Source organism: Hesperophylax consimilis, chromosome 25, assembly GCF_061612785.1.
Source record: "Hesperophylax consimilis isolate HC1 chromosome 25, BYU_Hcon_1.0, whole genome shotgun sequence".
NCBI classification, from domain to species: domain Eukaryota; kingdom Metazoa; phylum Arthropoda; class Insecta; order Trichoptera; family Limnephilidae; genus Hesperophylax; species Hesperophylax consimilis.
The window spans coordinates 26,638,863-26,662,365 of record NC_142860.1 but is presented as its reverse complement, the minus strand read 5'-3'; the positions used below and the strand labels follow the sequence as shown (position 1 = coordinate 26,662,365).

The following is a 23,503-nucleotide window of genomic DNA, read 5'->3' as shown; positions in this document are numbered from 1 at the left end:
CTCAGAATTTCCTCGCTTTTGTGGCTAGCTACTTACGCAATCGTCGTCAGTATGTCAGTTACGGACACCATATCTCTCACGAATACAAAACTAACTCCGGGATTCCCCAGGGATCGAATCTAGGACCCCTTCTCTTTCTCTTATTCATCAATGACATTGGCAACACTATAAACCACTCAAAATATCTCCTTTTTGCTGACGATATAAAACTTTTCAAAGCAATCAAAAGTTACATCGATTCCATTCTTCTGCAGAACGATCTTGATTCTCTTGTCAAATGGTCGGAACTGAACAACTTACCCTTCAGTATTCAGAAATGCAGTGTCGTTACATTTACAAGGTCCAAAGATACATTCCTGTTCCCCTACCACATTAATAAACATGAATTAACACGTAAAAATGAGATTCGAGACCTTGGCGTAATTTTTGAAGCAAATCTCTCTTTCAAATCCCATATATCTGATATTGTCTCCCGTGCCAACAAAATGCTTGGATTTGTTCTTCGTAATTCAAGATCATTTACCAACGGAATCGCAATCCGAAGAACGTATGAAGCACTTGTTCGCAGTATCTTGGAATTGTCACGTCTGATGTCACGTCTGATGAGCGTCTGATGAGCGTCTGATGAGCATCTGATGAGCATGGACCCTTGTCAATCACCAGGGCTATTATGGGGCTAAGGCAAGAAGACATAATGTGTAAAAGCATTGAAGAACCTTGATCATGTTGTCACGTCTGAAGGTGTTTTGAGAGTCCGCCAGCGGTGAGCAGGTTGCGCCGGGTAGAGATTCGTCGGATGGAGTGCGCGAGGCCATCCTCAATTAAACAGCATCCATTGAACGTTTAACGGAACAATGATGATTCATCTTTGTGTCACCTCGACAGCATGCTTGGTAATCCAGTGTAGTCTCCAAGGAATTACGCTTCACAAATAAAACCATTTTTTAATCCAAATAACCGATTGTATATTTTCATCTCTTCAAGCCACAACACTCGAACAAGCACAGGCCGATCTCACACACGAGTCGAAACGTTGGTTATGTGTTTTGTAAATTTAAACGGAAAGTCTCCAAAGGATAAGTTCAAGGTATCCGCGCGATCTTTTTCTCAAAATTTCAATCTCCATTTTTTTTCTCGCCTAACGCCACGCGCACCGCGGAATCGTCCTCCCGCGTATTGTTCCCAATCTACCTACCCGCGTAATTTTTGCTCGCCCCTCAAACCGATCGCAGGGCAGCCACCCGAAAAACCGTCAACAAAACAATCATCAGGCACTACCGTGGCAATCCAAACTTGCACAATTCTTTGACGTTACAGAATATAGCTCCATTATTTGGGCCCCTTCTGAGCAAAACCATATTCTCGAAATAGAAAAAGTACAAAAGAGATTCATGCGTTACCTATATATGAGGGAATATATGTACTACCCTTTCCTGTATCCATCCTTATTCTTAGCAGGAATGCTCGATCTTAATACATTAGAAGCCCGCCGAAAAATATTTTTAGGAAAACATTTTTTTAAGATAATCTCTGGAACTATACATAATCCACCTATTTTGAAAGAGATTAACTTATATGTCCCAGACAAGTATACTCGTGGAAGGTCCCATACCCTTTTTTATGCTCCAAAAGCGAGGACTTCTGCCTATCAGAACGCCCCAGTCAACAGAGCGACTGAACTGCTCAACGAGTCTGCATTGACCATCGACATTTTTAACGTAACCTACAGGCAGTTTAACAATTATCTTTTGACGTATGTCACAAAGTAGTGAAACTGACCTTTTTATGTGTTTTGCTATACTTTTTGTCTAATTTGTAATCTTCTCCATAATGTATTGGTGAATAACCGTTTTACGGAGAACATGAAAAATAAATAAATAAATCATGTTACGTGACTCTAGCGACAAAGACAGTAATATTGTTCTTCTTTATATTTACAAGCCTAAAACACGATTTTTCAGTTAACCCTTCCAACAAAATAAATCTTAGTTGTAGTGCTTTCGTCTCCGCCAAGGAACTACATGAGAATGATGTCAAATGAACTTTTCTTTCCAACCTCAATCCACGTTAAACCCGTAGTTGACGCGTAGCGTCAGGTATGAACACTAACAAAATAGTGTAGCGGATAATCACGAGCGGTGCGTATTATACGCGTACAAAACTCGAGTCGCTTGTAAGTATTTCCGTGTACGAAAGACCTTATGTCTAAATTAGTCGGTTCCTGGTTGCCGAGTGTTTTGATTCTCTAGCTGATAATGGTCCCCCATATAAATACATAGTCCAGGGTTGCATACAAAGCTGTATAGAGACCAGTTAGTGGCCGAGTTTCAGAAGACAAAGCCGTGGGTTCTCGTCCAGGTTCAATCCTTTGCTAAGTTCTCCGCCGTTGACGGTAGTAGAAGGATTTTAAATATGTAGAAATTGTCTGGTTATTCATAATGTAGTGTTTTGTATTTTACTACACTTTTTACTGAACCGCAAGGCTCGTTGTGTGATTGAAACGCGGATGGTTCGTATTCAGATTTATTACGATATAATATTATTACAAACGAGCTGTACAATCTTAGTTTGGTAACGTGTGCTCGCTAGCAGGGTAAATTTCCGTCAGCGTTCACTGTTTACGCGACTGGATCGGAAGCGCTCAGCCTTTCCGAACGGTTCCGATCCACCTGTTCAGTGTTGCTCGACACTGCACATAACCTCGAAAAAAAATGCAATTTTATTGGTTTTATGCATACATATACATCACACACCTTCAAATAGAAAGTCCTTTCATGTCATATTTGCGGATGCTGTATGGAGGGTCTAAGAAAATAAAGGAGAGGAGGTTCTGGGAAGATAAAAGGTATGAGGGGTGGGTAGGAATCTGGGGATTAGTGTGTCCAGGAATGAATCCATCCTCCCCGTTCTGATGGGTTGAGAGTCTGGCTGAAGAGATCAAAGTTTCTCCCTCAACCTCTCGACTCTCTCCACCCATCTCCTTGCACCTCAGTGGGAGCTGAACTCTCAACTTTGTATGATTCTACACTTCCTTGGACCTTTGGATACCCGATAGTAGCAGTAGACTTAGAGTAGACATGGATGGCTACCCGAGGACTGACCGGCGCCCAGTGACCGCCACAGTTACTGTGTTACAGTCTGTGTGAGAGAAGGGACTTCCCTTACCGTCTGTTCATTGACTTTTATACTGTTCTTTATTTCCCTTAGGCGAGGAATTGAAGCAGTCGTCCCGCATGTCGAGACTGGCCTCCACCTGCCGCAAATCCACCACGAGCCTGGATAACGCTGAGGGAGAACTGTCGGAGACCTCAACCACCAATGATGACGATGAGACCTTTGAGGACTTCTTTGTCGCCGTAAGTATTTCCTTCTGCAATTTAACGTATTTTCAAGAAAAGTAATTGTGACTTGGATTGACGTGATTTTTCTTGAATTGATGTGATGAAACTTGGCACAATATGAAATAACTTGATGTGGCATCACTTGAATTAACTTGATGTTACATAACTTGACATGACTTCACTTGACACCTACATCATACTTGAGATAACACCACTTGATGCTGTTAACAATACTGTGTTCCAGTATTGGCCAGAAGCGCCCACACTTCCATAGTCAATATTCATCTTAATGCCACAATGCAACCATCAGTGGAAATCTACACCTCTTCCTTGGCTCCTCGTACCTGCAAACATAACCCCGCCAAATATCAGGCGAGACCTTGCAACACCGAGGGAATAAAAGAAGACACTGAAAAAACAAAGCAAAACCTTTACACAATGATGTTGTTTCTCTCCCTGCATGCCACTTGAAGTCCCGAAAAAGTCCTCTAGATGGAATGAGAGAGCCTCCTCCGATTATCTCTCACTGCAGAAGATAGGTGGAAACTTGAGTAGCAATCGGCCGACGTGAGAAATATAAATGTCCATCTCGTGCACAACCTCACTGAGAGACAACCTGAATTCTCACTGCCTCGTAAACACTGGTCCGCATCGATGGGATAAGGTCCTCCCACAGCCGTTATGCCCACATAATGCATAGGTGGAGCCTTAAAGAGTTAGAGATGTGTGAATGCGGTGCGGTGCAGACCACCGAACATGTTATCAACGAATGCCCGCTGCATTCATTCCCCACGTGGATTGATGAGGTCCACAGGGCGACACCTGAGGCCCTAGACTGGCTCACTGACCTAGATGTTTTCCTCTGACCTCCCCCACCATACGAACGAAGAAGAAGTTAAAATGGCATACATCCTTAGCTTTGCAGCAGTCGGTCACGTCACTGGTGTAGATTTGTGAATACAAAAAAATTATTGTTTTAAAATAGTTTTTCCTCCTTTGACTGTCTACCAAGTAAAGTGTGTCAAGCTGTGTGTTTATTGATTTAATCTTGCTTTTATTATACTACAGGGTTTTCCAATAAGAGGTGTTATTTAGATATTCAAAGAAACTTTCCCCGTAAAAGATCAATGGTTTCGTTGCTTGTGTGGCACGTAGCGCCGTCTTGTTGAAAATAAATGTTGTCCAGATCAAAACCATCCAATTCCGGCCATAAAAAATCATTAATCATCTCTCGATATTGCAATCCATTCACCGTAACTGTTGCTCCAGCCTCATTTTCGAAAAAGTAAGGTCCAATGACTCCGCCGGACCATAAACCGCACCAATCAGTCATGCGTGGAGGATAGAGAGGCTTTTCAACAATAACTCTTGGGTTTTCCGAGCCCCAGATGCGACAATTTTGCTTGTTGATGAAGCCACCAAGGTGGAAATGGGCCTCATCACTCAAGATGATTTGCATTTGATTCACTCAAGTGAATTTTAATAATTTCAATGCGTTGTTGAAGCTTGTATCGTTCCATTTTTATTAATGGTGTAGTTTCTACTTGTCAAATGTCAAAACATGACAGCTTCAAAAGTAACATCTACCGAAATAGCGGGCTATTCAAAATAACACCTCTTATTGGAAAACCCTATATATTTGAACAAAGAGAATCAAATACATACTTGGGTCAGGTCATGTCGAGAGTAAAGTGAGTTTTTGAAAAAGTGATGTCTTGATTGATGGTGGTTCGTGATTGGGTCGATTATCAGGATGCGAAATTCAATACATTTAAAAAAATATATTTAATCTTCCAATTTGTGCAGGTTATGTCAGCTACAGTGGAGGGGCGTCCCCTGCACCCCGCCTTCCTGAATCTGCCATCCAAGAAGCAATACCCGGAGTACTACGACGTTATCAAGAGCCCCATCGACCTGCGCATGGTGGCAGCCAAGGTGCAGAATTGTGACTATGCCACGGTCGCAGATATGGAGCGGGATCTGCTGGCCATGACGAAGAACGCATGCCTTTTCAACGAGCCGGGCTCACAGATTTATAAGGACGCCAAGACTTTGAGGAAGGTAAGATGATGCCACAAATATTTTGATGAAAAAAAATTCTGTATAAAAATGTATAGTTTTTATCTATTTTTATAATTGACTCGTGATGATTATGATTGTTTTTTTAGCACATACAAGCCAAGAGGGTAGAGCTGGAGCACTGCCGTGTTCAGACACCGGCTAAAACTTCGGAGCGTATCCGGAGCAAGCGTTCCGCCCGCCCCGTGGCTCTCTCCCTGTCTAGTGCTGCCGTTTCAGGTAAATTGATTACATACTTATAATAATTTTATGATTTATTTTCGCAAAAATCGAAGTTTTTCGAATTACACAAACAAATTTTCGTGTGCGGACAAAAATAAATTTCGAATTACGAATTAACGAACGAAAAAAAAAAATTGTGGTTATTTTTTTGGCGAAAATTTCGAATTACGCGTTTTTTCGAATTATCGGGGTTCGAATTAACGGGGTTCTACTGTAATACAGTTGAACATAGTTTCAATATTCCCATTGTTGAAAAAAATTACATTTTTGTGACTTACATTACTTGTGATTTGTCTATGTCATTTTTTCTACAAATCTTTTCTTGTTGTGAGCTGATATATCAATTACAATTTTAAATAATCAAAATAACTCTTGATTTGTTGGTTTCTCCATAGCAACCCAACCTCTTTCTGTCAAAATAACTCACAATATGTTGGTTTCTCCATAGCCACCAACCTCTTTCTGTCAAAATAACTCATGATTTGTTGGTTTCTCCAGACGGCCGGCATAGTCCAGTGGTAACGCATTGGACTGCCATTCCGAAGGTCGCGGGTTCGAACCCGGCGTGCGCAAATAAATTTTATTTGATTAATTTGTGTTATTTCACAATTAATTAATTAAAATAATATATAGTATATTTGCGGCACGTTCCAGAGTGGAAGATACTACCAGTATCGCCCTGGTGTAAGACCACCATTCAGAATTGAAACGTTGCTCAAAAATGGCTTTAGCCGTGTTTAGTGACTAGATCTGAATAGCCAGGTACTTCCCCACCTTCCTCTTTCCCTTCCCCACTTACCTTCAGCCTCACAACATCCCCCAATTGGGGATGCCATAGTCTCACTGGCTCCAGACGGGAGCAGTTGGGACTCTTGTGAGGTATTCACTATAAAAAAAATAGCCGCCATATTTTTTAGAAAAATATTTCCCCGTGATAGAAATAAAAAAACATTTAAAATTTTAATACATTATTTGATAATGTGGGCCTCACTGGGTGCTTTACCTGTGCTGAGACCATGAATTTATGGACATCGAGTACAAGTGGGTACAATGGTCACTTTTTGCCAATATAACTCTTGTGTTGACATGTATCTTGTGAAATCATTATAATATTTATGTTGCCAACATTACAAATCCCCAGGCACAATAGAGATCCCCGACAGCGACACGGAGAAGAACCTGGAGGACCACAGCGATGCGGAGAGCGGTCAGAAGGACGGCCCGCAGTGGCGGCTAATGGAGACCATCAAGAACTTCCCCGGAAACAACGGTAACAAATAAAATACTTATAGTTCCACCTTCCTATAGCAGACTAAAATAGACCATTAGATAGAAAAACACAAATAATACAATGTGTGCGGCATTCGTAATCAAAAAATCTGGAAAATTGGACCTCAAATTTCCAATTTAAAACTGTGTTTCATCATTACATTCAAATGGGATGGCGATGTACAATGTCAGGCAAGTGTAAGAGAGACAGGGCGCGCGCTAAATGGTATTAAGTCAGTGGCGACATTGGTTTCCATTCAAATATGCATTAAAGGCATTTCTAGTGTGTGGTTATCTAATCAGTGTCAGCCAAATGTTTTTATGTTATTTTTCTTATACTGCAAATTTTTTCTTTAATTTAATTAAATTATTATTTAACTTGTTTTTTTGTTTCACTTTTGCCCTCTTTAGACCATAGTGAACAACTACTGTATAATTGGCGTTTTACACAATGCGTTTTTTCATACTGATCCTCATGAAAAATCTTTGCTTTGCACAATCATTATTCTCATACTTACGATTTCATACAGATAGTTGCCATTAGAGAAAAATAATATTTTGGGACGGTATTAAATCGTTAAAAAATAACACCTTAAACGTAACCATATATTACATGAAAGCATCTGTCATTTGCCTTTTTTTAAATATATTTATTTATTATGAAATAAGTGAATCCGTCTTACCGACCGTGTTTCAGAGACTGTTCTAATATCATCCGTGCTGGAATGCATGCTTACCATGCAATTCTAACCTTTATGATTTATAAACTATAGAGGACTAAATCAGAATCGTTTGCGCTAGTCTATTAAATATATTTGGAAACACCTTTTGATTGTTGTTTTTCGTGTAGAGTATGCATTCAAGTTCATGTAGAAATAATAAAACTGGTTTTTACAAATTTATTTTTTTTGACAGTTTTTTTTAGATATTTATTGCTGTTCTGACGAAACGTGTTAACGATATAAACATGAAATATATGTAAATAAAGAGTTTTTAAGCAAAACTCGTCAAGGTAAATTTATCGCTGCTCCGCGTATGTTCGTCCAGCAATCCAGCGTATTCTGAGAATTTTCTGCTACGGTTAATTAATTTCATACTTTAATTACATCAGTAGAGATGCGGCCTTGTGTTAAAAAATATATTTATTGCAATCTTGACGTCACTGGAGTTTAACTGAAAAATGTCTATCTCAGAAGAAAAGTGGTTTAAGGATGTAATCATTCTTCCCAAAGGCTCGTTGGTAAGTTGGTCCTACCTCGTCGGGGATCGGGGATATGAAGCATTATACGTTCCAGAACATCAAGTTTGCAAATGTGCTCATTGAGCAGCTCATGTGGTACTAACACCATTTGACGTCTAGACAATCTAGTCCTAGCATTCCAGTGAGAAAATCCTAGGGTAGTGCACAAACACTCACATATGGGGTATCGCATAAACTTTTTACCATCAACAAATCTAATTAGTAATAAACACTTGTTTAGTCCTTTTATCAATGTTTTAAATATGAAACGAAATAAACAAATATAGTTACGTAAAACAATGACAGAAGACAGATGTCAAATACCGTCCGCCGTCTTAAACTGTACGAAAAGACGACCCATAAGGAAATTGGACAAAAAAAGCATTGTGTAAATCGCCTATAAGGAGATATATTGTTTAAATAAAATAAATAACTTCCAGGTCCGATGTCCGAGCCATTCTGGCGTCTTCCCTCCAAGCGTTACTATCCGGACTACTACAAGGAAATAAAGAACCCGATATCTCTATCGCAGATACGGGATAAGATCCGCCGCGGCTCTTACGGCACCCTGTCAGAGGTGGCGGGCGATATGAACATCATGTTTGAGAACGCCAAGCAGTACAATGTTCCCAATTCCAAACTGTACAAGGACGCTGTTAAACTACAGCGGCTGATGCAACAGAACGTTCAAGAGATGTTGGACATTGTACAGGATTCGTCCAGTGACGATGACGAGAGTTTGTCCAGTATGAAAAGTTCCGTCGTGAGGGGGAGAGGTAACAGTTCTGATTAATATTAATACAGTGAAATCTCAAACGTTCGTTCATTATTCTCGCAAAAAATATCACAACGATCGTTTCTCTATGCACCTTTTTACCGTATTAATTATTTGCAGCAGTTTTTGCAGCAACTCGATCGATCACTGCCGGCGACCGCTTCTGACATTAATTCTCGTTAGACCAATCACAGCGGTGCGCGTTAGAGGTTGTCTTTTCATTTTCTAGTTTTTGAGCTTTTCAACAAACATGAACCGTCCGGTGAAAAAAGTGCAAACTCTTTAAAGATTAAAAATTTTCGAAGAAGTGGAAAAAAATACCCCCTCAAAAACGTATTGCCTAGCGTTTAGGAATCGCGGCATTTTTATTTAAACATTAATTTATGTGTGAAATATTTATCTTTTTTTAGAATATTACTAACCCCTCAAGGTAATTTGTTCGGTTTTGAGAAAAAACACTTATTACCGTACGTTTTGTTTTTTTTTTTAGTATGTTATATTTAGCTATGTATAAAATTTTACATTTTATATTTATTCTAAAACTAATATAATAATTTTCTATTATGTACCTACATACTAATATTTAGACTTATAATAACCCACGAAAAACTGCAAGACTTTTAGCTTCCTTATGGGCTCACATACCCTGCGCATTCTGAAACTGAGTAAATTTAAAAAATTATTATAAAGGTTACAAGGTGAAATTTTTTTTTATTTTTGATTTAAAATTTTTTATTAACTTTTAAACTTTAAATTTTCTTTTAATGTTAAAATTATTTTTTATGGGTATAAATGTACTACTGATGAAAACCATTGTCGACATCATAATAACTTCACCAAAAATTATCCAATCTACAAAAATAAAAAAAAACAATCTTGTAAAATAATGCAGTATAGTATGATTGTAGTTATAGTCTGACGGATAGATTTTTTTTTTGCAAGGTGAAACTTTTTTATGTTTGCGTTCAAAATTTTAATTTTTTAAAAATTATTTACAATTATTTCTAATAGTTAAATTTGAAACCGTATTTCGTCTTTCAAAAACAGTGTTTTAGTTTTCATATACATTCAGAATTATCCATTTATTTGGATTTTATCGCAAATAGGAAATACACACAAATTCTCCGACCTTCTGACAGCGTCTTTAATAGATATAACGGTCAATATGCCAGAGGCCTGAGAGGCTAAACGTTTAAGTATTTCAAAAAACGAACGATCGATAGAGGTTTCACTGTACCTTCTTTACTATATATAAGTTACTGTTGATTTTGTTGAAATTATTTTTTAAATTACTTTTATATTTTTATTTTAAAGTTTTCCACTGTACAATAGAATAAAGAAGAAAATTAGAAATGCCTTCCATATAGATTTGAGTGGGAAGCACTGTCGCCACTTAGTACCTTTTGGTTCTGGCACATTTATCACGCGCTCTGCCTCTCTTACACTCGCCTGTCAACGTATATCGCTCGTCTCTTTAAAATTTCGTAACGATGGTGAAACACAGTTCTACGTATGAAATCTAAACGGAGAATCATCAGACTTTTGTATCATGAAAGATGCCCACGCGGCATTTAATGTTCTTCTTTATTTTATGCACTGTACAGTGTACTGATTTTAAAACACTAGATCTCTTTTTGTGAAACAGAAAATTTTATTGAACGGTGAGCTCTGGCGTCATGAAATTTGTGCAGCTTGTTGCGAATTTCTATAATAATATTCAACTATTTTCAGCTCGTTGCGTGATTACAATCATTTGCTATGAAAATTTTAAGTGTGCAAAAAGTTTAGTTAAAACATAATTTTTGCCAGATTTGAAGATTTAGAATTTTTTTTTTCAGGTCGTCCCCCTAAAAACTTGGCCCCCTCCACCCCGCCGGCTACCTCGTCGACCCCTGCCCCTGCCCCCGTGCCCCCCCTCAAGAAGAAGCTGCACGCCCTGCAGCGACACCTCATCGAGTTCACCTGCTCCGATGGGCGGCAGCCCATGCTGCTCTTCATGGAGAAGCCGTCGAAGAAACTCTACCCCGATTATTACACGGTCATCGATAGGCCCATCGATATGCTTACCATTGAGTCTAATATCAAGGTACATTTTTTTTTAATGTTTACTCCACACATGAAAATTATATCCTTCAACGCCTAAGTCGTCTTTTTATCTTTGAGGATGTTTGGAGAGTCTTTTTGAGGAGAGGAAGAAAGTGAACATCATGTCGTAGGGGGAGGAAACACAGACGTCGTCAGATCGTTTCACAAAAAGACGTCCTTTGGATGTGTTTCCGATTATGCACAGGTGCCGAAGGAATCAATGACGCTAGTTCCTCGGAGCATCTTCCATTAAAATACCTTTAGAACAAGGACAGCATTCCCACTTGACTGCTGTGCTCTAGAGATTGCTGTCTGTTTGTTAAGATAGGAGAATCTATCAAGTGGACATAGGCTAAACTGTGTGAATTCAATGTTAAAAAAAAAAAGTATTTCATAAATTTTAGCTTGTACTTCAGTGAAAGACTTATAACGCACTGATATAGCCGACCGGAGTTAACCTAACCCTTTCAATAGAATAATCTCATTATTTACTTCTTTCAGAATGAGCGCTACCTATCTCTCGAACAAATAGCCAACGACTTCCGTCTGATGTTCTCCAACTGCCGTCAATACAACGAAGAGGGTTCCATGATATACGAAGACGCCAATCTCTTAGAAAAAGCCTTGACCGAGAAACTTCGAGATTTAAACAGCTCTTCGTTAGAGCGAAAGACACCAATGAAGGTCGTCAAGAACAAGGCCAAAGTGTTATCTCCGTTCGAGCAGAAATTACGGACGTTATACGATGCCATCAGAGATTACCGGGAGCCGAAAGGTAACCGTCAGCTGGCACTCATCTTTATGAAGCTGCCGAACAAGTCGGAATATCCCGATTATTACGAACTGATCAAGAATCCCATCGACATGGAGAAGATTGCGCAGAAGTTGAAGATAAATGCGTACGCTTCCGTGACGGAATTGGCCTCCGATTTTGTTCTGATGTTTGATAACGCGTGCAAGTACAACGAACCGGATTCGCTGATTTATAAGGATGCCCTGGTACTGCAGAGGATTTGTCTTCAGACCAAGCAATTGTTGAGGTTAGTTTATGTTTCTCTTCTAGTTCGCCACCATTTCTTACAGCTACAAACACACTCACACACACACTCCACACTACACACGTGTAAACCTACCACAAATAACTATGAAATATTTAATATGTGTTATATTGTATCACTTTCATTGTAACCTATATTTTGTTTCTATAATGTAAATAAAATAAAATTATGAAGTCACTGATTTTGCTACCATGCTTTTTCCAAGATTTGAATTGATTATCTGAAGAAAAGAGTAACTTACCGATTTTAACAGTTAAATTGATATTTCAAAGCTTCAGTGCTCATTATGGAAAAGACGTGACCTGGAAATTACACTGAAAAACTATAATCGGAAAGAACCTGCATTTTCTTTTTTTATATTTATTTTTCGCTATTTTTAACTAACTAACCATCACGTCGTTTCTCCGCAGTGGTAAGCAGAGAAGACAGACCGCCAAACCACTCGGGCTTGGCACACACTCCTTGCCTCATTTACATTCATACATCGTCTCATACAGTCTCTTCTGACTCTTGACATTACCCGACTTGCTCTTTTTATTCCCTATATTTAACCTTTTTTCCCTATTTTAAAAATCTTTCTTCCGTATGGCAACACATTTTTTCTTGTATTGTAATCACATTTGGTTATTCTTCAGGGAAGACGATGAATCTGTTCCGGATGTTTCTGCCGCTGTCCAAGAGATTCTTCTCACACTCTTCACCACAGTGTATAACCATCAGGATGAAGAAGGAAGGTAAGTTAGAAAAAAAAACTATTTTACTTTTCTTCCTGTTCAAAACTAAATGCAAATATTATTAAAATAAATACCGGAGAGTCTAATTACAGTAAAACCCCTATTTTACGTTTTTAAGGGACTGAAAAAAATAAACCTAAACGGAGGGAAAATGTAAATGGGGGGTATTGAATTTTTTCGATAGATTCCCGATTTTTAATGATTGTAGCCAATGTAGTTATGGGTATACCCAAATCACGAGCCAGCGAAACACGTGAACCAACGTGTTTATTAACCTTTTCTCTCGCACTGACAACGTTTTTCTTTGTTGAGACATAATAATAATATACGTAATACACTTTAGATTGTAATAAACTTAACGAAAACAAAACAAGAAACGTAAAAACTATGTGATGATCGCGAATAATGTCAGAAAAAAGCGTCACAAATCGAGTTGAAAACCGAATGACAGATGCGTAAATAAACCGAACAAATGATGCTACAGTATTTTACACATGGCTAAAATTCAAAAATGTCGGCCAATCACCGCGTTATGCACCGTACCCCGACCAATCACGGCACGGCCGGCTAAAATTGAAATATATGGAGGCCAATCACTGCGTTGCGCGCCGTACGCCGACCAATTACGGTACGGCCGTGTCAAGCCCGCGAAACTAACATTTTTTGAATATTTTCGACGTAAATTGCGGGAAAAAAAACGTAAAAAGCGAGTATCAAATGTACTAAAATATATCGGGACTGAAATAATTACGCGTAATAGGCGAGAAAACGTTAAATCTGGGGACGTAAAATTCGGGTTTCACTGTATGTCCCGTGCGTGCAAACCGTATCTAAATTTCTCTAATAAACATTTAATCTCAAGTGAACTACCAGGAAAGTATGCTACTGTATATTATCTGCCTGTACAAAATATACATAAATAAGAATAATAACATAAGTACATTCTAGCATCACGTTCATCAATCAAACGCATTGTAATATAGCTTTGTATTAGTGATCGACGAACTGGTGGATGCAATCTTTTAGACATAAATTGATAATAGTTTGACTAGTGTATAGTTAGTAGTAACATAGATCGTTGTAGAGGTTTGAGGTGTGAGAGAGTTGAGGTGATTTTGCACAAAAACGACGCTGTACAAATCATCCAAATATTATTATTATTAACCTTTTGAACGCGTTAATTTGCTCCGTTTTATCTATACCCGTACGCGGTACATATTTTCAAATACCTATGCACGCAATTAAATGTCAAATTATAGCATTCTGGCATGATTTATTGGACTATATAGACAGAACAGATTATTCTCCACAATATGAAAACATGATTTATTGGACTATATAGACAGAACAGATTATTCTCCACAATATGATAACAAATCCTCGTGTGTCAACACTCTTAAGATGTTTATAAAAACAAAATCATAAAATTTCATACAAAGATGTACCGTATCTTTTGAATGTGGTCCCGCCATTCACTCGGCGTGTGTGTACTTAGGTGATAGACACAAGTGGGACACCATGATCACTTATCATTTTTTGTTATGAAAACTTTTTCTTAAACTGGACACTTAAATTTTATGTCACTTAATATAATAACAAAATTGAACTAACGTCATTCGTTGACAAAATTGTAAACTATAGCACTCGAAGGCGCGAAGAGGCTCACTTGATTATCGATGTTTTTTAATGAAATACAATTTTATTTTCAAGAAATTCTTGTAGATGTCAGCATCGTGATAGTTCTACGAATGTTCAAGCGAGCGGGAAATAAATTTATGTCAAAAGACCGCTGGAATATCGGCATTCAAAGTTGCCGTATCAACTGTTGATACAGCCGCGTGTGAGTATGGACTTTTTGCCGTAACAACAGTTGATACGGCCGCGTGCAAAGAGTTAATGTAAATCCAAAAACTACTATAATCTGCTGTTATTTCATGTTTTTTTTTTAATGTGAAACTGCACAAATGTCCCAACTTCTCCTAACCGTCTGAAGCCAGTGAGACTATGGCATCCCCAATTGGGGAGTGTTGTGGGGCTGAAGGTAGTGGAGAGGGGAAGGAAAGTCGGGAAGTTCCTGGCTGTTCAGATCTGGTCACCAAACACGGCCAAAGCCATGATTCAATTCTGAATGGTGTTCTTACACCAGGGTTATATACTGAAACTATCTTCCATTCTGGAACGTACTACAAATTATTTTTAATGAGTAAATTTTGAAATAACATAAATTAATCAAATAAAATTTGATGCGCGCTCCAGGATTTGAACCCGCGACCTCCGCCTTGCTATTCGAGAGCCTTACTCCTCGACCAAGGATGCCGTCAAATACTACATAGTTAAAAGCATAAAATGAAGCTCTATAATTCGCCGGTATTCGTTTGTCAAATACTGTTCAAATTATTATTGGTTATCTCACTCTTACACACTCAGTTACTATACTGCCGTCTAGCTTGCTAGCTCATCAGGCTAATTTGTTCACTTTTGGGAACAGCTCATATGGTCTCATAGAAATCGTTGTGTCTCCTTTACCCTCATACTTAGAAATATGAACTAAATGGTGTTAGAAAGAGAAAACACCACGCTTTATATTCATATCTAAAAGTTATCCACAGAAGAATTAAAATGTACACCTATATGAAACCAAAAGTATTGACAGCAAATTAACAAATACCAAATAGGTAACGGTGAGCCATTTTTAAAAGTTTTTTATGTTTGCACTCAAAATTTTAATATTTCACAAGTTATATGTATGTTTATTTCCGAGAATAAAATTTAAAATATATTACCTTTCAAAATCAGTTAGTTTTCTGATACATTCAGAAATATTCCATCTATTTGGATTTTATTGCAAAGCGGAAACACTCTCCGACCTTCTAACGGAATATTATGCCAGAGGCCTGAGGGGCTCGGGCTGACTATTTTACCAGTCACCAGGGCTCATTATTGTTGTTTTAGGACATTTCCATTACTCCTCTGTGTATTATAGCAAGTTTCGCATATGTTTCTGTTCATTTCGTTCTGCCTCTTTTTTTGTTGTTGTAATAAGTTTACATCTTCTCGGGTTTTTCGCAAGCGTAAACATGACAAAAGATCGATAGCCATGTTTGTTTGTTTCACTAAATATTTGGACGGTTGCCCGGCTTTTGGAGTGTTGGATTAGTGACAAGTACTGTAATAAATTGAATATTGTTATTTCTTTTCCAGGTGCTTTTCCGATAGTCTTGCCGAGCTTCCTGAACATGACGAGGTGAACGGAGTGCGAACCAGAGGAGTGTCGCTGGATCTCATTAAACGCAGACTTGACAAAGGGCTGTACAAACGACTGGACCACTTTCAAGAAGATATGTTCGGCGTTTTCGAACGGTAATATTTAAAAAAAATAATACATTAACCACTCAGAACATTAGAACGTCAAAAGACGTAAATATGATAATAGCGGTCAAGACATTAGAACGTCTTTTCACGTAAACGCGCGAGATTTTACAAAAATCGATTTATTTCCATCACTAGTATACGGATTGCCATGATTTAAAAAACAGAGTATCGATAATGAATAACGCTACGCGTCTGTATTCAAGAATATCTATGGAACGTAGAGGTGCATTATCTAAGCCGATTGAATCTGTCATCTTGTTCGTTCATAATTTATTGCGTTTCTAAATAATTTATTAAAAATATTTTAGTTTGGACGGTTAATATTTTGAGGTTACTAATAGTTTTTAATTATATTTCTTCAATATATAAAGTGTTATTTCTTTATGATACTCAGAAAAAAGTACATTTTTCAAGGCTTTGAAATAATGGTAAGCGATTTTTACATATTTTTGACGTTTTCATAAAATGTATATTTAGAAACGCAAATATTTACGTATAACAACACAATGCGATAGTGGATTTCATAATCTTTCCAAAACATTTTTTAGAATGAGGCTACGTTTCCCAAAACGTGAGTTATGAAGCTTTTAGCAAAACTCGTAAATAACACAAAAATTATCACGTTTTGACAGTTCTCAAAGGAACACATAGTAAATAAAAGTCTTTGTCTGAGAGGTTAAAATGTATTTACAGTGGATGAAAAATACTGATACAAAATGAAACTAAGACTATTGTTTAGCTGTTAGTTAGCAGTGGATATCGAATCCCAAATGATGAAACCAATTTAGTCATTAAATAGTCAAACACCGATCGCTAACCGGTGAAATTACCAATGGTAAATTTTCTTTTTTTTAGATACTATTCTCGGGAAACGTCTTCGATATAAATACTGTGCTTACATTAAAGGATTCATTTTATCCCCAGTGCGCGCAACCTAACCCGCACCGACAGCCAAGTGTTTGAGGACTCGGTGGAGATGCAGACCTTCTACATCAGCTGCCGGGACCAGCTGTGTAAGAACGGGGCGGTGCTGCAGTCTCCAGCGCTAAGGGTCACCAAGGAGGATCTGGTAGCCTCCATCGAGCTGGTCAAGCAGTGCAACATGCTGGAGGAGCATATTGACGAGGACAACGAGACCAGGTATGCCACTGTTCAACTTGTCCTGGGGCCTTTTTCAGCTTACGAATCCCTACTTCAGTAGAACACCGGTAATTTTATAATCGATATCGAAATTCAAATTTCCAATTAACGAATTCCTACATAATTTAACGAAAAAAAAAAAACTGAAAATTCTTAATAATAGGATGTATTCTCTTATAAATCAAATTTTTGCGACCAGCCAGAAGTAAAATTGGGAAAATATATAGTATTTTTGTGTAAATCGAAATTTCACAATCAATTATTGTAGTGGCCGGGTCGTCAAACTCAGATATTGACAGAAAATTCACAAAAACACAGCCGAGAAGGAAAATCAAAGCCGTTTACCGGTGCAGCTGACTTGTCAGATTCAGATTTACGAAATAATATGGTACGTTTTTGCCCAAATAGAATTTTTTCGAATTATGCGGATTCCAATTTTCGTGCGCAGACCAAAATGAATTTAGTATTACGATTTATTGAATTTTTTTCAAATAAATTCCTTTTTTTTGAAGAATTTTTTTTCTCTGAAAATTTTTGAATTATGCTTTTTTAGAATTATCAGCGCTGGAATTAATGGGGTTCTACTGTACCATAATAATATGCGCAAAATGTTGCTTATGCAATGATGGAGGGCATAGTTTGGAGAGGTTTGAATCCGTGATGCGTAGCTGCAATACCGGCGCTAACCACGCAACTTACCGGTCAACTACTGTTCTGAACATATTTTGCATATTTTTGCCCTCATCCCTTGTTATTTTGATTGTAACCGTTTAAGCCGACAATTTTTTATTTATTTTTTTTGCCTATGGAATCGTCTTGAGAACATTGGAGTACATTTCCAGAATGAATTTCATTTAGAAGCGGAGAAAAATGGGAAAGCTATCCTTGCCCAAGTCTGCTTTCATGTTCTACATTTCCTGTTGTTATCTCATTTCCATTTGAGCCAATGAATTCCCCACCACTGACAATCTTATTATTGGTCTTCCCCAGGTCCAGCTGTGAAGATAGCGCCATCCCCACCGGCGGGCAGCCAATAGCCGAGCCTCAGTACGCCAAGGGCGAGTATGTCTACGTCCAGGGCAAGAAGGGCGCACGCCCGGAGCCCTCCATCCTGCTGGTGGAGCGCGTCTGGAACACGGCTGACGATGTGCCCATGGTGCACGGAAACTGCTTCTTCAGGTATGACTTCTTCCCCTGTCTCCGTGTGCCTTCTATATTTATTTATTTTTATTTATTTATATATAATTTGTACATTTATTTATAACAATTACAGGTAATAAAGCCTAAGACGTTATAATTGTACCATTTATGCAGTGTATATGCAATGCCAAAAATCTCGCAAATGCGCTATAGGACACAAAAAATAAATCTAATTTTTTATCTACCGCATTCAAAAAGCACGTAGCTCTCCCCACAGGTGAGTTCATTAATAAATTAGTGCGGCTTGCTCTACTATATAGAAGATTGTGATGACGTCCTCGAGAGTGAGACTCTGGTACAAAAAAATTTAATTGGGCCAGTATCTCATTATTAGATAAGTGACCGTTTATTAGTTGGAAAAAATATTTAAGCAAAGCAATACCTCTACGTGTCTCTAGGGAGTGGTAATTGGTCATGCCTAATATATAAATCGATGGGTAAAGCCAAGGGTAACGTCCATAGAGCCGCGAGAATAAAAACCTTAAAAATTTTTTATGGACTCTTTAAATGCGTAAAGTGTATGTTAATTCATGTGGAGCCCAGATGATCGAGTTTGATTCAAGTACACTTAGGACTAGTGTGTTATATACAGTAGAACCTCGTTAATTCGAAATCCACGGGACATCAAAAATCAAATTTCGAATTAACGAATTCCCACGTAATTCGAAATTTTATGAAAAAAAAAAAAAAAAATACGCTGAAAATCGATTTTCTCGGCCGCCTCTTCAAATCCGGGTGGTATTTTAGTTGTAAATTCGTATTAATACCAATTATTTCTTTATTTTCGCGGCCGATTACCGTAGCGGCGGGCCCTTTAAATTCAGATATGCTCAATAAATTCGTAAAAATGCTTTATATTTACGCGTAAATCGAGATTTCGCTGCCGATTTCTGTCGCGGCCTACCCTTTAAATTGAGATATTCGTAAAAATACGATATATTTCCGCGTAAATCGAGATTTCGCGGTAATTTTCCGTCGCGGCCGGCCCTTTATTTCAAATATCTGAATTTAAATTCGTAAAAATACGATATATTTCCGCGTAAAACGAGAATTCGCGGCCGTATTCCGTCGCGGCCGGCTCTTTAAATTCAGATATTCGAAATAAATTCGCAAAAATACGATATATATCCGTGTAAATCGAGAATGCGCGGCCGATTTCTGTCGCGGCCGACCCTTTAAATTCAGATATTTGATGTAAATTCGTAAAAATATGATATATTTCCGCGTAAATCGAATTTTATCGGCAGTTTTTCGTCGCGGCTGGCCTTTTAAGTTCAGATATTTGAAGTAAATTCGTAAAAATATGTCATATTTCGGCGTGAATCGAAAAATTTTCGGCCGATTTCCGTCGCACCGTATTTTTTAACTCGGATATTCGAAGTAAAGTTAGTAAAAATTCAATATATTTCCGCGTAAATTGAAATTTCGCGTCCGATTTCCGTTGCGGCGGGCCTTTTAAAATTTGGATATTCGAAATAAATTCGTAAAAATACGATATATTTACGCGTAAATCGAGATTTCGCGGCCGATTTCCGTCGCAGCGGGCCATTTAAATTCAAATATTCGAAATAAATTCGTAAATATACGATACATTTACGCGTAAATCGAAATTTCGCGACAGAGTTTCGTCGCGGACGACCCTTTAAATTCAGATATTTGGTGTAAACTCGTAAAACTACGACATATCCGCGTAAAACGTATTTTATCGGCCCTTCAAACTCGGATATTCGAAATAAATTTGAAAAAATACGACTTTCCAGTGTAAATCGATTTAGATTTACAAAATAATAATACTAATTAGAACGATGTATAACCACGTAAAAATACATTTTCGGCGTTTTGCCGCCGCGGCTGACTTTTAGATTCAGATTTAAGAAATATTATGATTTATTTTCGCAAAAATCAAATTTTTTCGAATTACACGAACAAATTTTCGTGCGCGGACAAAAATAAATTTCGAATTACGAATTAACGAATTTCGAATTAAAAAAAATTTTGTATGAAAAAATTTTTCTGCGGAAATTTTTTTGGCGAAAATTTCGAATTACGCGTTTTTTCGAATTATCGGGGTTCGAATTAACGGGGTTCTACTGTAATAACGTCAGTGTTTTTGTGTTACGAAACGGATATGAGTTTCTAATTACAAAGCCGAGAAGCCTGTATCCTCTGCTTATTAAATCATCGATGTGTTGGTGAAAAGTTAGTTTGCTGTCGTAAATAACTCCTAGATCTTTGATTTGGTTTAGGTGTTGGAGAATAATTTCATTGATTGTATATTCAAATACATGCAGTTTCTTTGATCTTGTATACGAGACGATATTGCACTTGGGTGTACTGAAGTTCAAGCCATTTATTTTGGCCCAGTTTGAGACGCAGTCAATGTCACTTTGAAGGAGAATACAGTCAAGATGGTTTTTTATTGAGCGATATAGTTTCAAGTCATCTGCAAATAGTAAATACAGCGAATGTGTGATGACTGAACCAATATCGTTGATAAAAATTAGAAACAGAAGTGGTCCAAGGATAGACCCCTGAGGAACTCCAGAAAAAACTATGAATTCCAAAGAACTGGAACCCTTATAATAAACAAACTGTCTACGATTTCGAAAATATGAAGCAAAAAAACAGAGTAGTCTTTTGGAAAAACCAAATGAAGCTAGCTTATTTAGAAGAATGTCGATGTCAACCTTGTCGAATGCTTTTTCCAGGTCGAAATAAGCAACATCCACCTGTCCCCCATTGTCCAGAGTTTGTGATAAGAAATCTGAGATGCATAAGAGGTTTGATGTTACTGACATCTGGGGTCTAAAACCATATTGACGGTCATCAAGAATTGGATTAACGTAATTAAGTATATATTTATGTAGGATTTTCTCGAATATTTTCATGATGGAACATAGAACGGCAACTGGTCGATAATTCCGGATATCGCGTTTGTCTCCCTTCTTGTAGATAGGGGTTATTTTAGTTAATCTCCAGATGTCTGGGAAAATCCCGTTTTTTAGGCAAACATTGAAGAGATGACATAATGGTGGTATTAAAAGGTCGGAACAACCCTTTAGTATAAATGTTGGAATATTGTCAGGACCGATGGAGTGAGGTTTCTTTAAATTTGAGAGTGCCTCCTTAACATATGAAATACTGACCAGGTCGAATGAGGGCCCAATCTGTACAGTGTGAAGGGTAGAGTCAATATTGAGAGTTGGTTGGACATTTTTGTAAACAGATGAGAAAAAGGTCGCAAAACTATTAGCGATTTTATCATCAGTAGTCAATTCCTCTCCGTCAAGAATCATAGACTTAAATGAGTTGTTGGATTTTTTTAGATCCTTAATGTACTTCCAAAACTGTTTGGGATCGATAGATAATTTTTCTTCCATTGAAGTTAAATGATTTTTAAAAGCTTCACTGATTTCATGTTTTACGATGGAGCGATAGGCTGAAAAACTAGCATAGTCCAAGTTGTGACGTGTTTTTTTCCATTGCTTATGAAAAATATGTTTAATTTTAATATTTGAAATAATACTATTGGTGTACCACTTAGGATATACTCTGTGTGCCGTAGTGCGAGGTGTGGAAATGGGTATACACTTGTCGAATATATTGTAAATTGAATTGTAAAAATTTGTACATAATGCATTTATGTCTGTTGAACTTTGGCAGACCGGTTGCCATGAGCATTCAGAAAGCAATTCATATAATAAGTGGAAATTTTCTTTGTTGAATCTCCATGCGTTTATGGTTCTAGCTCCGTGATAGGAGGGAACTTCTATTGGACTTAGGTTTAGACATGAACTTGAAACACCTGAGTGAGTCTCACTAATACTTATAGACAAAGCAGGGTGGTGCTTGTCCTCGTTTGTAATAGGGTCATGACATTTCTCAACACACTTTACAAGATCCTTGGCATTACATAAAACTATGTCCAGAGTGTTATTATAATCATTACATATCAAGTTTTATTTTTCTTGCTTGTAATCAATTGTGAGGACATGTCACTTTCCCCATTCCCTGCTATGAGGACATATCTTTTTGCCCCTGTTCAGCTGTGAGGTCATATCTTTTTCCTTATGTTCAGCTATATATCTTTTTCCCCCTGTTCAGCTGTGAGGTCATATCTTTTTCCTTATGTTCAGCTATATATCTTTTTCCCCCTGTTCAGCTGTGAGGTCATATCTTTTTCCTTATGTTCAGCTATATATCTTTTTCCCCATGAGCGCGTCTGGAACACGGCTAATGACGTGCCCATGCTGTGCAGAAACTGCTGCTTCAGGCATGACGTCCAGCTATTTAGTCTAGGCATCTTCCTGATATCCAGCTGTGAGGACATGTCTTCTTTTCCATGTCTAGCTGTGAGGACATGTCTCCTCCACCATGTTCTCCTTCCCTACTTCATTAGTAAGAACCAAGATTAACCACTTGTCTTTATTAACAACTTGTCGTTATTGTAGACCCCACGAGACATTCCACGTCACAACGCGCAAGTTTCTGGAGCAAGAGGTGTTCAAGACGGACTCGCACATCTCCATGCCACTGGATCAGGTGGTCGGCAAGTGCTGCGTCATGAGCGTCAAGGATTACTTCAAACTAAAGCCGGAAGGTATGTATTTTCTTCACTGTAAGTCACTTAGAACATTCTCAGTTAATTCCATGAAGATTTTAGACCCGGGCAGTGGTCTGTCTCGTCTGTTGTTTTATTCTTTCACGTGATTTGTAACTGTTGCCACAGAGTTGAGAATATCCTCAGAGCAGAGAATTAAGGTGAGAGATAATTCATTTGGTGATAGTTGGAATCATATCGAACAACTACTGCCTGTGGAATAAATAGCAGGACACCATGTTCTGCTATGGCAGGACACCATGTTCTGCTGGCCCTGCATATCATGACAATAGGTATGGTGCTGCTAAATGATATCGATGGGTCCCTTTAACATTATCAACATTGGAAGGTTTCAGAAATCATATTAGGCAGGAACTATAAAATGCAT

At 38.0% G+C, this 23,503-nt stretch overlaps 1 protein-coding gene across 5 annotated transcripts in view; it reads left to right on the top strand.

Moving 5' to 3' along the window:
- Window positions 1–23,503, top strand: part of polybromo (protein) — a 72,045-nt gene that overhangs the window by 18,647 nt on the left and 29,895 nt on the right. For 4 of the 5 annotated variants that reach the window (XM_089646955.1, XM_089646956.1, XM_089646953.1 and 1 more), the window contains exons 5-16: window positions 3,208–3,356; window positions 5,148–5,402; window positions 5,510–5,639; window positions 6,784–6,912; window positions 8,592–8,927; window positions 10,765–11,012; window positions 11,513–12,051; window positions 12,705–12,803; window positions 16,005–16,163; window positions 17,100–17,315; window positions 18,306–18,494; window positions 22,967–23,115. In XM_089646955.1, the coding sequence (XP_089503081.1) occupies window positions 3,208–3,356; window positions 5,148–5,402; window positions 5,510–5,639; window positions 6,784–6,912; window positions 8,592–8,927; window positions 10,765–11,012; window positions 11,513–12,051; window positions 12,705–12,803; window positions 16,005–16,163; window positions 17,100–17,315; window positions 18,306–18,494; window positions 22,967–23,115 (2,598 nt within the window). The remainder of the gene's footprint in view (window positions 1–3,207; window positions 3,357–5,147; window positions 5,403–5,509; window positions 5,640–6,783; window positions 6,913–8,591; window positions 8,928–10,764; window positions 11,013–11,512; window positions 12,052–12,704; window positions 12,804–16,004; window positions 16,164–17,099; window positions 17,316–18,305; window positions 18,495–22,966; window positions 23,116–23,503) is intronic. The other variant, XM_089646958.1, reaches the window with a different exon arrangement.